The 19,071-nt window shown below is 37.2% G+C and overlaps 2 protein-coding genes across 23 annotated transcripts in view; one reads left to right on the plus strand and one right to left on the minus strand.

Annotated features, from left to right (window-relative positions):
* LOC137177368 (NLR family CARD domain-containing protein 3-like) overlaps positions 1–10,414 on the minus strand; it is a 78,440-nt gene extending 68,026 nt beyond the window's left edge. For 15 of the 22 annotated variants that reach the window (XM_067583637.1, XM_067583635.1, XM_067583624.1 and 12 more), the window contains exons 1-7: positions 10,322–10,353; positions 6,487–6,636; positions 4,714–4,836; positions 3,415–3,537; positions 2,447–2,569; positions 1,148–1,270; positions 180–302 (exon numbers count right to left, since the gene is read on the minus strand). In XM_067583637.1, coding sequence (XP_067439738.1) covers positions 180–302; positions 1,148–1,270; positions 2,447–2,569; positions 3,415–3,537; positions 4,714–4,836; positions 6,487–6,636; positions 10,322–10,347 — 791 coding nt within the window. In that variant the 5' untranslated portion in view covers positions 10,348–10,353. Of the gene's footprint in view, positions 1–179; positions 303–1,147; positions 1,271–2,446; positions 2,570–3,414; positions 3,538–4,713; positions 4,837–6,486; positions 6,662–6,841; positions 6,911–10,321 lie in introns of all 22 variants that reach the window. The other 7 variants (XM_067583617.1, XM_067583619.1, XM_067583616.1 and 4 more) reach the window with 7 other exon arrangements.
* LOC137177370 (uncharacterized) overlaps positions 1–19,071 on the plus strand; it is a 173,001-nt gene that overhangs the window by 111,375 nt on the left and 42,555 nt on the right. The window lies entirely within an intron of this gene.

Below are 19,071 nucleotides of genomic sequence, written 5' to 3' on the forward strand. Positions count from 1 at the left end.
GAAACAGTAGCTATAATAATAGTTCTGCATCATGAATAGAAATATAAATAATACTTTATTCCAACATGGCTCTGTGTTTGAGGGCGCTATGGAGTAGGCGGTGCTACACAAGTGGATCATTAATGCAGCAATACATTTAGTCATTAATCAATCAGTTTACAACAGAAACAGTCTCTTACTTTGTGTCTGAGGGTCCAGGTTCATTACTGAAGGTCGGAGGATCACGGTTGGACCGGTCACTCTTCATAGACAGACAGTCCGATGCTGGAGACTCTGCTCTCTGTCTGTGGTCTGTCTGACCTCTGTAACACCACCAAGATGTTTTTATTCATATCATGTGAATCCTTGATACATTCTCTGATGTCAAAGCCATTGAAGGAGCTCTAAACACATAAACTGCTGCTCCTGCAGATATTAAGTTGCAGATTAGATCACAGCTTTTCTAAATGACTGACAGCTGTCACAGAAGTCAAAAACTTCGTAATTTAGATGGCTGACTTCCTCTTGGACTTAGGGTATGGCTCCAAGAGGTTTTTATTTAAGTCTGGAGATGTTACATTTGACCACTAAATTTCGTACATTTATGTCAAATTTAAAGGTGGGGGCCTCAACTTTGAAATTTTCTAGGGGGTGCCCTCGAGCCATTTTGCCACACCCAAGACCAGGACTCATGTCAGATATCAAGTTTTGCCATGTCTGATGCATGTGCAAAGTTTTGTTAGTTTTTGAGCACCCCAAGCACCTCATACATGCTAAAAGTAATTAGGGCGTGCTATAGAGCTGACGTGCCACGCCTAAGCCCAATTGCGATATCAAATCAAAATACTCACTAGTTCGAACATGCTTTCAAAGTTTCTTGAGTTTTTGTGCATCCTAAAGGCCTCAAAATGTGTTCTTAAAATGAAAACTAACACACAAAATGCAAAATGGCTGACTTCCTGTTGGGTGGAGAAAAAAAACTTAATTATTTCCAGAATGATGAGAGTAATGATCCCAGAGAATTTCATGAACATCAAAGCAACTTTATTCCAACATGGCTCTGTGTCTGAGGGCACAATGGAGTAGGATGTGCTACTCAAGTGGATCATTAATGCAGCGATACATTTAGCCATTAGTCAATCAGTTTACAGCAGAAACAGTCTCTTACTTTGTGTCTGAGGGTCCAGGTTCATTATTGAAGGTCGGAGGATCACGGTTGGACCGGTCACTCTTCATAGACAGACAGTCCGACGCTGGAGACTCTGATCTCTGTCTGTGGTCTGTCTGACCTCTGTAACACCACCAAATTGAACAAGTGTTAGTCCTCCCTCCCGGCACTAACAAATCCTAACCAAACAGGAGGTGGTGCCCACAATAACGAGGTAATTAAATAATAAAGCATTAATACTCCTACAGCTGACACTGTCTAGAGGCTCAGACAGTCACAGAGAACAGTAAAAGTGTGTTTTATTTAAACTCTCCTGCTTTCATAAATACATATTTAAATTTTGTAAACTGACATAAAGAGATTTATTTGTCTCTCTGCTGAAAACAACCCTTAACTGTGTTCCTTATCTGGCTGTCTTACTAAACATTTAGTGATCTGCCTGTAGTTTGCTATTAACACAATCTCAACACTTCCTGCAGCTGCTTCACTGTAAAAACCTTTCATTAAAGAGAGCTGATTATGTCCTTTTCTGCTTTACAGTCCTTCTGGGCAGCTTATCTTGGATTAGTTAGGTTTGAACTGAGGTTAGAAGTGGTCTAAAACTTGTGGTAGACCAGCAGTCTAAGACACACAGCATGTAACTGTGTGTTTCATGCATTAGTAAGGTCCACTTACTAATGATTCAGAGCTTTCAACTGCAAGCTCCAAAAATGTGGATCTTTGAGCTTAATTTTCTTCACCATATTTTATATAAGCAGTTAGCTGAAGAGAAAACTCAAATACACATAATCAGAGTGAGTAAAGCATTTCTACAAATAACCTTTTCACCACATGATGCACTATTATGATATGCACTGATTCAACACAACATCTGGTAGCTTATAACAGCTGACCTGAGGTGTATTTTGAGTGAAAACATGAGAAAATGAATTACACATTTGAAGCACATTCTTTCAGGTTTTGAATTGATGCAGATCTTTACAGTGACTTCAACGTCGGGGCAAAGATGTCTGAATATCTTCTTGAAGTGTAAATTCTGACATGAAGGTTCTCAGGTTGCTACAGAAATACCATCTGTAGTTTCTGGCTATAAAACGCAGATTAAGATCCATCTTAGTTTGAAACAGTAGCTATAATAATAGTTCTGCATCATGAATAGAAATATAAATAATACTTTATTCCAACATGGCTCTGTGTTTGAGGGCGCTATGGAGTGGGCGGTGCTACACAAGTGGATCATTAATGCAGCAATACATTTAGTCATTAATCAATCAGTTTACAACAGAAACAGTCTCTTACTTTGTGTCTGAGGGTCCAGGTTCATTACTGAAGGTCGGAGGATCACGGTTGGACCGGTCACTCTTCATAGACAGACAGTCCGATGCTGGAGACTCTGCTCTCTGTCTGTGGTCTGTCTGACCTCTGTAACACCACCAAGATGTTTTTATTCATATCATGTGAATCCTTGATACATTCTCTGATGTCAAAGCCATTGAAGGAGCTCTAAACACATAAACTGCTGCTCCTGCAGATATTAAGTTGCAGATTAGATCACAGCTTTTCTAAATGACTGACAGCTGTCACAGAAGTCAAAAACTTCGTAATTTAGATGGCTGACTTCCTCTTGGACTTAGGGTATGGCTCCAAGAGGTTTTTATTTAAGTCTGGAGATGTTACATTTGACCACTAAATTTCGTACATTTATGTCAAATTTAAAGGTGGGGGCCTCAACTTTGAAATTTTCTAGGGGGTGCCCTCGAGCCATTTTGCCACACCCAAGACCAAGACTCATGTCAGATATCAAGTTTTGCCATGTCTGATGCATGTGCAAAGTTTTGTGAGTTTTTGAGCACCCCAAGCACCTCATACATGCTAAAAGTAATTAGGGCGTGCTATAGAGCTGACGTGCCACGCCTAAGCCCAATTGCGATATCAAATCAAAATACTCACTAGTTCGAACATGCTTTCAAAGTTTCTTGAGTTTTTGTGCATCCTAAAGGCCTCAAAATGTGTTCTTAAAATGAAAACTAACACACAAAATGCAAAATGGCTGACTTCCTGTTGGGTGGAGAAAAAAAACTTAATTATTTCCAGAATGATGAGAGTAATGATCCCAGAGAATTTCATGAACATCAAAGCAACTTTATTCCAACATGGCTCTGTGTCTGAGGGCACTATGGAGTAGGATGTGCTACTCAAGTGGATCATTAATGCAGCGATACATTTAGCCATTAGTCAATCAGTTTACAGCAGAAACAGTCTCTTACTTTGTGTCTGAGGGTCCAGGTTCATTATTGAAGGTCGGAGGATCACGGTTGGACCGGTCACTCTTCATAGACAGACAGTCCGACGCTGGAGACTCTGATCTCTGTCTGTGGTCTGTCTGACCTCTGTAACACCACCAAATTGAACAAGTGTTAGTCCTCCCTCCCGGCACTAACAAATCCTAACCAAACAGGAGGTGGTGCCCACAATAACGAGGTAATTAAATAATAAAGCATTAATACTCCTACAGCTGACACTGTCTAGAGGCTCAGACAGTCACAGAGAACAGTAAAAGTGTGTTTTATTTAAACTCTCCTGCTTTCATAAATACATATTTAAATTTTGTAAACTGACATAAAGAGATTTATTTGTCTCTCTGCTGAAAACAACCCTTAACTGTGTTCCTTATCTGTCTGTCTTACTAAACATTTAGTGATCTGCCTGTAGTTTGCTATTAACACAATCTCAACACTTCCTGCAGCTGCTTCACTGTAAAAACCTTTCATTAAAGAGAGATGATTATGTCCTTTTCTGCTTTACAGTCCTTCTGGGCAGCTTATCTTGGGTTAGTTAGGTTTGAACTGAGGTTAGAAGTGGTCTAAAACTTGTGGTAGACCAGCAGTCTAAGACACACAGCATGTAACTGTGTGTTTCATGCATTAGTAAGGTCCACTTACTAATGATTCACAGCTTTCAACTGCAAGCTCCAAAAATGTGGATCTTTGAGCTTAATTTTCTTCACCATATTTTATATAAGCAGTTAGCTGAAGAGAAAACTCAAATACACATAATCAGAGTGAGTAAAGCATTTCTACAAATAACCTTTTCACCACATGATGCACTATTATGATATGCACTGATTCAACACAACATCTGGTAGCTTATAACAGCTGACCTGAGGTGTATTTTGAGTGAAAACATGAGAAAATGAATTACACATTTGAAGCACATTCTTTCAGGTTTTGAATTGATGCAGATCTTTACAGTGACTTCAACGTCGGGGCAAAGATGTCTGAATATCTTCTTGAAGTGTAAATTCTGACATGAAGGTTCTCAGGTTGCTACAGAAATACCATCTGTAGTTTCTGGCTATAAAACGCAGATTAAGATCCATCTTAGTTTGAAACAGTAGCTATAATAATAGTTCTGCATCATGAATAGAAATATAAATAATACTTTATTCCAACATGGCTCTGTGTTTGAGGGCGCTATGGAGTAGGTGGTGCTACACAAGTGGATCATTAATGCAGCAATACATTTAGTCATTAATCAATCAGTTTACAACAGAAACAGTCTCTTACTTTGTGTCTGAGGGTCCAGGTTCATTACTGAAGGTCGGAGGATCACGGTTGGACCGGTCACTCTTCATAGACAGACAGTCCGATGCTGGAGACTCTGCTCTCTGTCTGTGGTCTGTCTGACCTCTGTAACACCACCAAGATGTTTTTATTCATATCATGTGAATCCTTGATACATTCTCTGATGTCAAAGCCATTGAAGGAGCTCTAAACACATAAACTGCTGCTCCTGCAGATATTAAGTTGCAGATTAGATCACAGCTTTTCTAAATGACTGACAGCTGTCACAGAAGTCAAAAACTTCGTAATTTAGATGGCTGACTTCCTCTTGGACTTAGGGTATGGCTCCAAGAGGTTTTTATTTAAGTCTGGAGATGTTACATTTGACCACTAAATTTCGTACATTTATGTCAAATTTAAAGGTGGGGGCCTCAACTTTGAAATTTTCTAGGGGGTGCCCTCGAGCCATTTTGCCACACCCAAGACCAAGACTCATGTCAGATATCAAGTTTTGCCATGTCTGATGCATGTGCAAAGTTTTGTGAGTTTTTGAGCACCCCAAGCACCTCATACATGCTAAAAGTAATTAGGGCGTGCTATAGAGCTGACGTGCCACGCCTAAGCCCAATTGCGATATCAAATCAAAATACTCACTAGTTCGAACATGCTTTCAAAGTTTCTTGAGTTTTTGTGCATCCTAAAGGCCTCAAAATGTGTTCTTAAAATGAAAACTAACACACAAAATGCAAAATGGCTGACTTCCTGTTGGGTGGAGAAAAAAAACTTAATTATTTCCAGAATGATGAGAGTAATGATCCCAGAGAATTTCATGAACATCAAAGCAACTTTATTCCAACATGGCTCTGAGGGCGCTATGGAGTAGGATGTGCTACTCAAGTGGATCATTAATGCAGCAATACATTTAAGTCTGGAGATGTTACATTTGACCACTAAATTTCGTAATCTTTCAGGGAAAATTTAAATGATGTAACTGATATCAAAACTGACGCTCAGGAATTTTCAGCCCCATATGTCACTGAATGGATATGATGACAAATGAGCCGAGCCCAATCTCTATAAAACATATAATTTCCCCACTTCTGATGCATGTGGAAAGTTTCATGAATTTTCGAGTACTTTGAGCACCACCATGAAGAGCACCAGGCTTTGAAGCCAATTTGACACAGCAGCCAAACTGTGTAATCACAACTTCCAGGTTCATCATGTGATGCACACTGGCCCAAAAAGCTTTTTTCCTACACACAATCATGGGAAAAGGCTAAACTGGAATTAGCCGGCCAGGCCGGCAGAAGTCTCTGGTGCTTATGCTCTATGGGCCTCACAGATGCAGAAGATCTGAGTAATTTTATACCTGGAAGTCGAACTTTTTTGGCTTCATGCATGGATGTATAAAGAGAACTGGATACAGCGTCAGAGACGGGGCCCTGTTCATTCCTATTAAAGTTGTGGTGAATGAAGCCGAAAAAGTTCAACTTCTAGGTATAAAATTACTGTGCTATGGAGCCTGCTGGCAACGCCCGAGCCCAATCACTATAAAAGATATAATTTCCCCTCACTTGTAATGCATGTGCAAAGTTTTGTGAGTGTTTGAGCACCTTTAACCCCTTAAAAATGTGAAATGTGAAATTGCTTCAGATACAATAGGCCTTCGCACCACTCTGATCTAATAATCTCTACAAAAACAACAGGTTCCTCACACTTTCAGTGCTAGGGCCCTAATGAGTCATATAAATGAGTTGGTAGCAGCTCTCTTACTTTGTGTTTGAGGGTCCAGGTTTATTACTGAAGGTCAGAAAATGATCGTTGTACCGGTCACTCTTCATAGACAGAACGTTGGATACTGGAGGCTCTGCTCTGCCCTCCTCTTCCTCCACACGAGCACTCATCTTGTGGACTTCAGTCAGTCTGAGAGGTAAACCAGTAACACTGACTGTGAGATTAGAAAGCAAGATTCAAGAGAAACAAATTATTCAAACAAGTTATTATCTCCCTGTTTTATTTCCTCTCTTTATATCCACGCAAGTTCATTCTAACTCTTCTCCCCTCTACAGTCCTCAGGGAGGAAACTGAGACTTTCATAGTAAAATAAGAATGTTTTATTAACACTCACCCTGCGTCAGACGACAGTTTTTATCCACCTGCTCTGCTCCGTTAAAACTTTCAGTTCCAGTACTGCCATCTACAATAAATCACATGACTCTGTCAACGAGTGTGTGTGTGTGTGTGTGTGTGTGTGTGTGTGTGTGTCATAAACATGTTTATGAGGATCTCTTTTGGCTTAAACAGGCTAAATTAAAAATAGGTTTTGGTAAAAGCATTAGTACTGTAGGTAACACTCTATGATACAAGTTTAGAGTGTAACTTCCCCCCCATCACCATGTAATTTCCCGGAACTTGCAGTGTTACGTAACTCTTTTTAACTTCCCCTTCATTTGTTAGTCAAGGACAGGTCTTCACACCAAGTTGAGGGGGTGCAGCTTGAGAGACAAAACTTCTCCTTCTTTGAGTCATCCAGTAGTTGCTGAGTTCAGTGTCATGCTCATTGGAACATATGGCAAGCCGTTTCAACATTTAATTGCTAGACTGGATATCCAGAGCAGATATCCGTAATTTAATTCTTCTAGTCAAAATGAACATTTCAGATATCCACAATGACCTTTTTCTTAGGACAAATTATGTCACTTTGGCCATTCTGGATATCTGCAATACAGTTCTTACTAGTCATAATTCTAATTTCAGATATCCAAAATGAAAAACCATTCCAGATATCCATAATGTAATTTTGAATATCCAAAATACATTTTGACTGGTAAGAATGTCATTATGGATATCTGAAATTAGAAGTATGACTAGTAAGAATTGTATTGCAGATATCCACAAATGTATTGCAGATATATCCTGACAGGTAGTTAGGATGCCATTTTAACATTAAAAGGGCTCATTCACTATCCACAATTATATTTTAGATATCCATAACAGCATTTCTCCTAGTGAAAATTATATTGTTATTAGACAGAATGGCAATAGAGGTATCTACAATTACAATGACATTCTTATTAGTAAAATTTATTTCCAGATATGTAAAGCTTTATTTCTCCTAGTCAAAATTCAATTTAAGATATTTTTAAATCCTTAAAAAGTATAGGTGGCAGTTTTAACATTTAATCTCTAGACTGGATATTTATTGCAGACATCTGTAATTCAATTCTTCCTTGTCAAAATTGTCATTTCAGATATCCACAACATCATTCTTCCTAGGACAAATGACGTTACTTCATGTGTATTGGGCTTTCAATTTCAGATATCCACAATTACATTTTTGATGTCCTGAACGAACATTCTGGATATCTGCAATACAATTTTTACTAGGAGAAACCCTCCTTTCAGATATTTACACTCTAATTCTTACTAGTCATAACTGAAGTCAGCATTTGTTTTCGGTGAAAAAAGAAAAATCCCGCCAAAAATGGTCACTAGATGTCGCACTACGCATGTCCTGAACTCAGAGATGATTGTGACTGAGTGATGATCAGATCAAACTGTCAAACTAGGCAGTGCTGGTCAAATATGAATCAAGATTCTGTTACTGCATTGTCTATTTCTTGCCTCAAATATTTTCAGAAACATGTTGAAAACAGCAGAACAAAAACCAAGCACTACCCAACTCGCAGTACGTCATCTACTAAGCCGATCTACATCAGTTACAATTTCAGATATCTAAACTGCATTCTGGATAGAAAGAATTACAATTATGGATATCCACAATATTTATATAGATGTCCTAGTAAAATTGTAGTTACACATATCCAAAATTACATTTTAACTGGTCAAAACATATTTTTGGATATTCAAAATGACATTAAGGATATCTGCAATGGTTTTCATTTTGCATATCTGAAATGGAAATTATGACTAGTAAGAATTGGATTGTAGATATCCAGAATATTCATTCTAGATATCAAAAAGCAATTGTGGATATCTGAAATTGAAAGCCCAATACACATGAATGGCCAAAGTGATGTCATTTGTCCTCAGAAGAATGATGAAATGACAACTGTGGATAGGAACAACGTCATCATGGATATCTGAAATGTTTATTTTGACTAGGAAGAATTGAATTACAAATATATGCAATACATATCCTGTCTAGCAATTAAAAGTTAAAAAGGCCACCTATACTTATAAAGATTTTAAGATATCTTAAATTTATTTTTAACTAGTACAATCAAAGTTGTAGATATCTCGAAATACAATTTCTACTTGTAAGAATGTTATTGTGGATATCTTTAATTACCATTCTGACTAGTGATACAATACAATTTGACTGGGAGAAATGCTATTATGGATATCTAAAATGTAACTACGGATAGGAGTTTGGTTCGATTGATTGATCGTTTTAACATTTAATAGCTAGACTCGATATTCATTGCAGATATCCATAATTCAATTCTTCCTAGTCAAAATGAACATTTCAGATATCCACAATGAAATTCTTCATTACGTTACTTTTGCCATTCATGTGTATTGGGCTTACAATTTCAGATATCCACAATGATATCTAGAATGAATATTCTGGATATCTACAATCCAATTCTTACTAGTCATAATTCTAATTTCAGATATCCAAAATGAAAAAAACATTCCAGATACAGAATGTATTTCTGGATATCCAAAATACATTGTGACTAGTAAGAATGACATTATGGATGGCCACAATTCGTATTATGACTAGTAAAAATGCAATTTCAGATATCCACAAATGTACCGTGGACATGGCAAGCTGTTTTAACATTTAATGGAACCACACTCTTATCTTTAATTACATTATGTTTATTTTGACTAGGAAGAACTGAATTACGGATTGAATGATATACGCAATGAATATCCAGTCTAGCTATTCAATGTTGAAACGGCCTGCCATATGTTCCACTGAGCATGACACTGAACTCCACAACTACTGGATGACTCAAAGAAGGAGAAGGTTTGACTCTCAAGCCCTGCCCCCTCAACTTGGTGTGAAGACCTGTCCGAGACTAAAGGGGAAGTTAAAAAGAAAAGAGTTACGTAACACTGTAAGTTCCGTAAAAGTAAAAAAAAGACTTTTTAAAGATTTTTAGATATCTTAAATTTAGTTTTGACTCGTACAATCAAAGTTGTAGATTTCTTGAAATACAATTTCAACTAGTAAGAATGTTATTTTAGATATTTCAATTACCATTGTGACTAGTGAGAATACAATTTTGACTAGGAGAAACATTGTTTTTGATATCTAAAATGAAATTGTGGATAGTCAGTGAGCCCTTTTGATATTAAAATGGCTCCTATCCACCTGCCAACAAAACGCATCATAACGAAAAGATATTCTGGGTATGTTGAACTTGCTTCGTAGTACAGGTCTTTCAGCGAGGGCTACGTGAGAAAGAGTTCGACACAACACCGGAAATACCACACAAACAAGTTATCTACCCGTTTTATTTCCTTTCTTTATAGCCATAGAAGTTCATTCTGACTCTTCTCCCCTCTACAGTCCTCAGAGAGAAAAGTGACTGAGACTTTCATGGTAAAATAAGAATATTTCATTAACGCTCACCCCGTGTCAGACGCCATTTTATCCATCTGCTCTGCTCTGTTGAATTTAGTTTCACCTCTGCAACTTACAAGAAATCACATGACCCTGAGGGGAGAGACGTCAAAACTTCTCCTTCTTTGAGTCATCCAGTAGTCATTGAGTTCAGTGTCATGCTCAAGGGAACATCAATAGTAAATGTTAAATAAAATTTGTCTTCAAGCGTGTGTTGGGATTTAAACTGGTAACATTGCAGTAAATATACAAAAAAAAAAAAAATACAATCAGCGCCCTGTGAAGGAAAAAATTATATTAGAAGTGTACTTTTGGAGAAATTACTATATTATTGTATTAATACTTTGATGATCATTAATCTAATGTAGAAGTGTGGTCAACTGATCAGTTTTTGTCTTTAAAGAACATGATGCACTCTTGACCCTGTCTATTGACCTTTATATGTTGTAGATGTCTCGCACCTTGTTTGAGTAGGCACATTAATGTCTAATCTGTTATGAAAGAAGAAATAGAAAAGGTTATCTGAAGTGCATGATATATGGTGACCCTGATTTTAAGGAGTGACCGTTGAAAAGGGGAGCTTAATGCAAGAACTGGAAACTGTACAAAACAGGCATGACACCATATATGGAATTGTTGTTGATTATCTTACAGGAAACAGGCGTCTGCAGTCAGCGAAGTGTGACTGCACACGAGGTGCTTGTGGTGACGGTTGTGTTGGACGGAAGCTGAAAGTGTAAAGTGTTTGTGTGAGCTGTTCAAGGTTGTCATCTTGCTGAAGAGCTCAGGGAGCCCAAATGCATACACTCTAGTGATTTATTTAAGGCAGTTGGACTGCAGAAAAAATACTGTGTCTCTGGTATTTAATTACATTTGTCACCTAACTAGACAGGCTGACTTTTCAGCTGCAACAACAGCCGCTTTAGGTACTTTGAAGGACAAAGAATGCTATCTTGAAACAACTAAAACATTTCAACATAAGCACTGCACATCCACACAGGTGTTCAGTTTCTACTTGATTAGACCTGCTCAGGTTGAATGAGGACGGAGGTGTGCTGACAATTACATCTCAAAACTTAAACGGGAGAGTCAGAGAGATATCAATCAAGCTCAATCTGTACATTATTTATGTTTACTGTTTGTTTGTTAATTTTATTGGTTTTATATATATACATTTATATTTATATTTATCTTTTTTTTTTTGCAGTGCAAAGAAAGACTCTAACACAACATTTTCACCTTATGGCAACCTTTTACAACATATTCAGAATTCTTTCATAGAAAAAACATGTTTACAAACTTAATCTACAATTACACAGCAAAGATGTCATTGTAAATGTTAAAGCACTTGATCACCAGAAAAGGCCACAAATAGAAATGTTTCACTCATTTGGTTTTTTAGTTAGCAGGACATACTTATTAGTTCTTCTTGTTTTTTTTTCTTACTTATATTTATTTATAATTTGTATCACCATTTATTTATTTTCATTTTACATGTTCTAAAAAAAATCTAAAACTACTGGAAGGGGGTGTCATAGTTTTCATGGACTTTAATACATATTTATTTTTAACTTATATGCATTATTGTGTTCTAATTGTTAACTGCCTGTTTTGTGTTGTTTATATGGTTCATGCTGTGCACTCACTCATTCATTCATAAATAAATATTTTGTTTGTTTATAACCATCAGCGTCCATCATTTGACTGAACAGGTCTGATGAATCAATGGCAGTCTACGTATTGATCATTGAAAGGGGAGATCTGGTGTTATTGTTAAGTTAAGTCATGGTTTACTACTATTTCAAACACTGTGTCTATTCTATTCATGACATTAAATTACAGAAAGTGTTACACTGTGAGTGGATTGCTACCTGCCTTCACATCTCTTTCATCCATCAAAGTGTCTGGTGCATCTCAGTGACCTGCACTCTCACTGGATCTTGTTACAGTTAACAATTTCCAGCAAATAAATAACTCTTACCCTCCGCAATTAGGTTGCTACCTATACTGTGAACAAATGGCTGCATTTAGAAGAAATTATTATGGCTTAATTTGATGAAGACAGCAGAACAGCAAAAACTTCCTGTTCTCTCAGCAAGGGCTACATGAGAAATACAACCCTGGAAATACCACATAAACGAGTTATCTCCCCGTTTTATTTCCTCTCTTTATATCCACAGAGGTTCATTCTAACAGGTTATACAGTGGATAACACAGCACTTGTAGCACTTGTGGGTTAATTGTAGAGGACAGTTTCTCCTTCTATCCAGAGGTGAACCAGTACTATCTGTAGCATCAGTATCAGCACAGATAAAGCTCCTTATTACTTGTGTTCCACATCATGAATTTATCTGTTAAAGATACCAGAACCTTATACTAATGACATGTGCTTTAGAGTAATAAACATCATCTGCTGTGAGGGAAAAAAATATATTGTGGTGAGGCGTTTTAATGAAAGCTGTTAATCATTCATTGTTATTTTCACATTTTAATATGTTCAGAGAGTTTCTTCATTGACTTTTATTTTTATTCTACTTATTAACCTTCCAGCCCTCCACCACCAAATTTTACAAGCACTGGTACACCGCCCAAGAGGCTCAACTGTTTCCTGTTTTAAAAATCAGATCTAATTGTTTCATTTGGAGAGAAATAGCCTCTTGTGTGCTGTAGACTCTGAATGTATTATTCTACAATATTATGTTTACAATAACTTTGGATCCCATATGGCCTGATAAAATAGTAAATTAAATGTTTCAAAATATCTTATCAAAGTAACCCAGGCTTTTCCGTTATCCAGCTTGATGGAGCACCCCTCTCATCACAACACTGTTTTCTGTCACCCACAGAGAAAATAACATACATGCAACACTTCTGGATTTTTGTAGCCTAATCTAAAGAAATGAAAATGCATTTTTCGACTGTTTAATAAGCCATAACACCTTTAAAAGCAAAAAAAGAGAGAAAGAAACAGCTTCAGCTGGAGGCAGCAGGATCTGAAAGTAAATTTAAAAAATGAATGTTGCTCTGCTTTTCTGATTGAAGTTGACGTCCTTTCTTACAGCAACAGATACAAAAGCAGATGCTGGAGTGTCAGACTTCATAACAGCAGTGATGGTGTTACTGTTTACAGATCAGGTGGGATTAGGGACAGCAGCGTTTAATGTCACTGAGGTTTAAATTGAATTTATATTACTGACTACACAACTTGTTTAAAAAGAGAGCATGAAAGAGAAAAGACTGCAAATGGACCAGAGAGAGTGCAAGAGAAACAAACTGATCTATAACTTTATTTAACAATATACAGTTTAAGGGAAGACAGTGTATTTATATGCACGTTTAAGCCTAATAATCCTTTTTCATGTATGAAATTTCATCCTGCACTCATATAACAGTGATGATATAGATTGCCCACTCTTGCACTTGATAGAGTAAAGACATGTTGTGCTGCAGCATTTGGGCCTCCTGTTGCTGGAGTCTTTATCACTTGTAATTGAAACTGAAGTCATGATGTTCTTGGTATTTTTTGTGGATATTTTGTGTTGGTTTTAACAATCTGCATGATGTTTTTAGGGATTTTTTTAAGATAGAGATATTGAAAGAAAGAAGAAAGACACACACACACACTCACTCAGTAATAGACCCTGCAGGATGTGAAAATATAATCATAATTAAAGCTGCGAGCTGCGATGACCGGGCCTTCGCACCTCGTGTGCACTGGAGGGAGGAGGCAGCTGTCGTATCGCTACTGGAGGTCTGTTGAGACATCTCTGAATTTTCAGAATTATCAGACACTTTGTGAATGGGTGAAAATATTATTTACTGTGTGCAGTACGTGGCGCTGGAGATGACATTACGTATACGTTTGATGAACTATGTGTAATTTAAGCAGAACTTCCTGTTGCACATTGGCAATAGTACATGTGTGAAATATTAATGCAGCAATACATTTACCAGAATATAATTGATATACATTTTCATGAAAATTGGACATTGCATGTAGAAAATAACTATCACCTCCTGTGGCTCTAGAACACCCACTAATTACATGTCATGTTGCTGTATATCATGTGCAGACCACACCACGTAAATTTCATTTTAAATCGGACGTTTGTCACATAAGGCTGCCTCCCTGTTGTCAGTAAGTGACGCTATGACTGTGACTCAATATTGACATGTAGATGTGTTCAGGCCTGGACTCCTATCAAACATGAGAAATTTGGGGCAGATTGGACAATGTAAAGTGGGGTTACAACAACTTCCTGTTTAATGTCCCAAACATGTTTTGGGACCTGTCAATGGCTTCACTTGGCAAAAAAAAAAGCAAAGTTGATTCAAAATGGCTGACTTCCTGTTGGGCTTAGGGTATGGCTCCAAGAGGCTCTTTGTAAGTCTGGACATGATACATGTTCCTACCAAATTTGGTACATCTAGGTGAAACCTAAATGTGGGGGATTAAACTTTGAAATTATGAAATTTCATAAGGGGGACTATCGAGCCATTTTGCCCCACCCATGTCCAAACATATAACATATAAATGTTCACCACTTCTGATGCATGTGCAAAGTTTCAAAAATTGTGATTAATTTGGACAAAAAACAGTAATTCCTTGCATTACAATGGGGCCTTCACACTACTCAGTGCTCAGGTCTTAATAAATAATGGTGTGATGGAAAATCAAAGCTCTGAATCATCATGTGAATCATCCTGAACTTCTGTGAATCCAAAAAAGTTAAAAGAAAACTAAAATATGTCATCATTGAATAAGGAATAAAAAAAGTCCTCAGCCAATATACTGTATATGATACATTGAAGACAGTCATAAGTTTCTCACTGCAAAGTGAAGTCAGTGACTTTCAATATGCTGTTTCTCACTCTTTAACCTTCCTGCGTTTTTCTAACCACAACCAATGTGACATTTTATCTCAGCAACTGCAGAATGACAGAAAGAGAAACTAACTGAAACAGTGGGGGTGGGAGTAAACTCTCGTCTCTCTCATGGTGCTCCAACTGTAAGATTGACTGAGTCTGACATTTTCAACTTTTCAAACATTACAGTGATCTGAAGAAACCTTTCACCCTGTCACTACTAAACATTTTTTCCTTTAATTTTTAAACGTTAAATCTCTGTTGAGCTGTTCTGGAGTTCTGGAAAAAGGTTGTGTATCGATGTACCACTTATTCAGGTGATATTTTAAAATTACACAAGTTAAAGCTACTGAACAGTATAATATTCAATTAGTCAATACTGTACTAAGTAATGCAGGTTGTAGGAGGACAACAGCTTGTTAATACTCCTACAATGCTAATCTGGACATATTTAAAGTAAACTGTCAACTCTGTGTATTTTCATTTTTAATCACTTGGTAAGTCCATAAGAAATACTTGTTCTATAATTGCTCTGGAAATCAATAATTACCAGCATTACCTTTTAAGATGTTGTAAATTTCAACTGAATTCACACTGGAAAGCTCACTTGGTGTTGTGAAGTGCAGCCTCACAGAGCTGCTTAACTGTAGACTCTAACCCAACCTCTCTTGTTGAATTAATTATCTTTTTTTATATAATTTAATATTAGTTTTGATTTATGTCATTTTTTTAATTCTCATCTCATTCATTGCACTGTTTTTTTCCTTTTTTGTCAGAAGATTTATTGTGTTTTTTGCTTTCTAGCACATGCAAACACATCCATGTATTACTCAAGCATGTTTCATTGAAATGACCTCCCCATGACTGTAATAGGAGAAGTAAGATCAATGGATGCAAAATCCTGACAGTCTGAAAATTAAAAAGAAATATTTGTACTTATTAAGATTATACAAATCAAAGACACAGTAAGTCTTCACTTAGTGGAAAATGACAGGGTGAAGAAATCTTCAAACAAATACAGTAATAATGTTTATAAAGTTTATTACTTTGCTTCTTCTGTTTCTCTAGATTTCTTCTTTGTGTCTGAGTCTCTCAGAGTCTTGCAGGGCATGTTGTCAAGTGTGACTTCCTGTTTGACTAAACCACAGAGGAAATTAGAACTTGTTTTAGAGGAACTAGTCCTGCAAGTATCTCTGGTAAATACATGACAAAACATGCATGTTGGATTTCTAAAATGCATGCATTGTCACGTATTTAGTTTTTAGAGTGAGGCGCCACAACTTCTCTCCACCAACCATAAAACCAATATACAGTTCTGAGAGTCCATGTCTGAAATATAATGGAAGGGTAACATGTGTTGTTTACATTTTCTTCTATTATTTTGTTTTGTTTTGTCTTGTGTTTTGAAGTCCTTTTTTGCTGCAAATGTGGAGGGTACCCACTTGATTTTATCTAACTCAGGCTACTGAACCTTCATTTTAGTCTAAGTTTAATTTAACAACGCATTTTTTCAAAAAACAGGAACTGAGTATTTGACTCCCATCATTTACATTTAAGTCAGACAGTATTTCAGGGCAAGTATGAACAGGAGGAACAATTAGAGACCAACAACTATTTCAATGTACATACCTCATGAGTTTTCTGTTAAGAATTATTGTCACACCAGCTGTTTGATGTGATGAAATTGCACCATTTTAACTACAAGTTCTGAGTTGCCACAAAGTGAAATGTGACAATGGGAGACAAATAAGGTTAATTTCCAAAGTTGGACATGTGAGATTTTCACTCGACAGCAACAATAAGAGTCATTGCTGTAAAATCAATAACAGTAAAGGTCTAATCTTCACTTTGAGCGGCTACGACCTTTAAACACTGCTGTCATGTTAACACATCAGTTATTTCACACAACTATTATTTAAAAGAACTTTTGACATTTAGATTAACTTTAACAGTCCTCTCTCCATGCTTTAAAGTTTATTATTAACAAATGCAGTGAAGTATTGATTTAAGGTTTATGTTTTATTGTTTCATTTACATACTGTAGGTAAGAAAATAGTATTTCTTCCACAACTGTTGAAGTCTGAAGTTATATTCAATAAGTATTTCTTAACTTTATCTTTAAGTTTCACTTTTAAGTTTTGTGGTTTTGACTTTTTAAGTCAAAGGAGTTCGTTTCCTGTAAAAGGTTTGTATAAATATACAATCACATTTTCAAATGTATGAAAAATCCAACATTTTTAAGTCCAATTTCAATAGAATAAACAATATAGAGAATTTGTTTTTGAATGCAAAAAAATAGTCTGATTATTGTTTTACCAGTCATAGTTTTACAGTCTACATTTGAGCCGCAGACCCTGAAGCTCTTTATATAGACTGTGTGTGTGTGTGTGTGTGTGTGTGGCTGCAGTTTCTCATGGGGTGAGGCACTGAGTCGTCTGTTTCTGCTTCAGTGAAACTCTGTAGCTGAAGCTGCCACCACCAAGACATTATAGGCCATAGAAAGACTGTGTGTGCATCTCTTATCAGTATTGAAGGGCATCATTTCCACTGGGGATGGGGAGGACATGACCCTCTCACTTCCCAGTTGTGTCCGTACATTTGCACTTTTACAGTTTGAGTCACTTTGTGGACATTTAGTTTTTTGCCATTGGTTTCTCCTCTCAGGCTAAGGCCTGAGGGGTGTTCCATCAACGAACACCCCTCAGGCGTCAACTTTCACTTGACGCTCAGGCCGTTCCACTAACGGAGCTTAGCTGCGTCTAGTCAATGCTAAAAAATCTAGCCAGTCTGGAATAAGCTTGAAGTGTGCGTGTGCACGGAGTACACAAGCAGCCACGAATAGTCGATTGTCGAAAAGATGATACTATTTCGCAAAAAGAAGAAAAAACTATAAATATAAATATTAAGCTTGTCCAGCAAACTGTCTTTAAAATAAGTTATACTGTATAATGCTCATCACTGCTAGCACAGGGCATGTGCAAAATATAGTATATATTCGCTTCTGGTGTGTGAAATTACTTGTAAATAGTCTGGGTATGTTTTATGTTGTATGCTTAACTGGTTGTCGTCTTATGTTTGGCAGATGACAGGCACTGTGATGCTGAGGTTGACCAGACTGCTCCACTGTCAGTGTCACCACAGCATAAAGATGCTGACACCCAGTGGGAGGTTCAGGCGCTGATGGATCACAGCGACTCATCAGTAGAAAATAAGAAACTTGTATGTGTTTTCAATGTTTTCATCAGCTCTTTAGCACTCATGTACAAACAGTGGGTACAAATAAAAAATAAATAAACTGGTACATCTTCACTGTTAATCTCACTTGAATTTAAATGTGACAAACTTGCATCAGGGGCTTTGTGACCACGTCAAATGACTACAATGTGTCAAACGTCAAGCCAAAACATTATGAGGTAGGCAACAGTTCAGTTCACCTTTTGATGTCAAATTGTAGTTTAATCCCAAAACATTTAGCACAGCTATCTATGTGAAATAAACAGACTAGCAATCATAATAACCATCGCAAGGATGCAACAGCTACTATATTATGGCTTTGAATAGACAATTAATTAGACTACCTTCCTGCAGCGTGGCTGCAGGATTTCCCCTAACCCGCGACACAGGAGCACCCGGCTGTCTCAATAGTGCCGGTTGATGTGGTAAGGACCCAGGCAGAGTGACTATCAGCTTTACTTTGGCTGAGCTGGACATCGGCTTTCATAAGTACCAGGTCCTCGATGTTGTGAATTAATACCTGTCCAACTTTCCCACTGTGGAGGTATTGATAAGCATCTGTGCTTTTGTAGTTGAGCATCGTAGATAGATCCACCCCGACAACCAACACAAAATAGTTAAAAATGTCTTCGTATGTTATATGAGGCCACTTGTTCGTG

This window comes from Thunnus thynnus, chromosome 24, assembly GCF_963924715.1.
Source record: "Thunnus thynnus chromosome 24, fThuThy2.1, whole genome shotgun sequence".
Taxonomy (NCBI): Eukaryota; Metazoa; Chordata; class Actinopteri; order Scombriformes; family Scombridae; genus Thunnus; species Thunnus thynnus.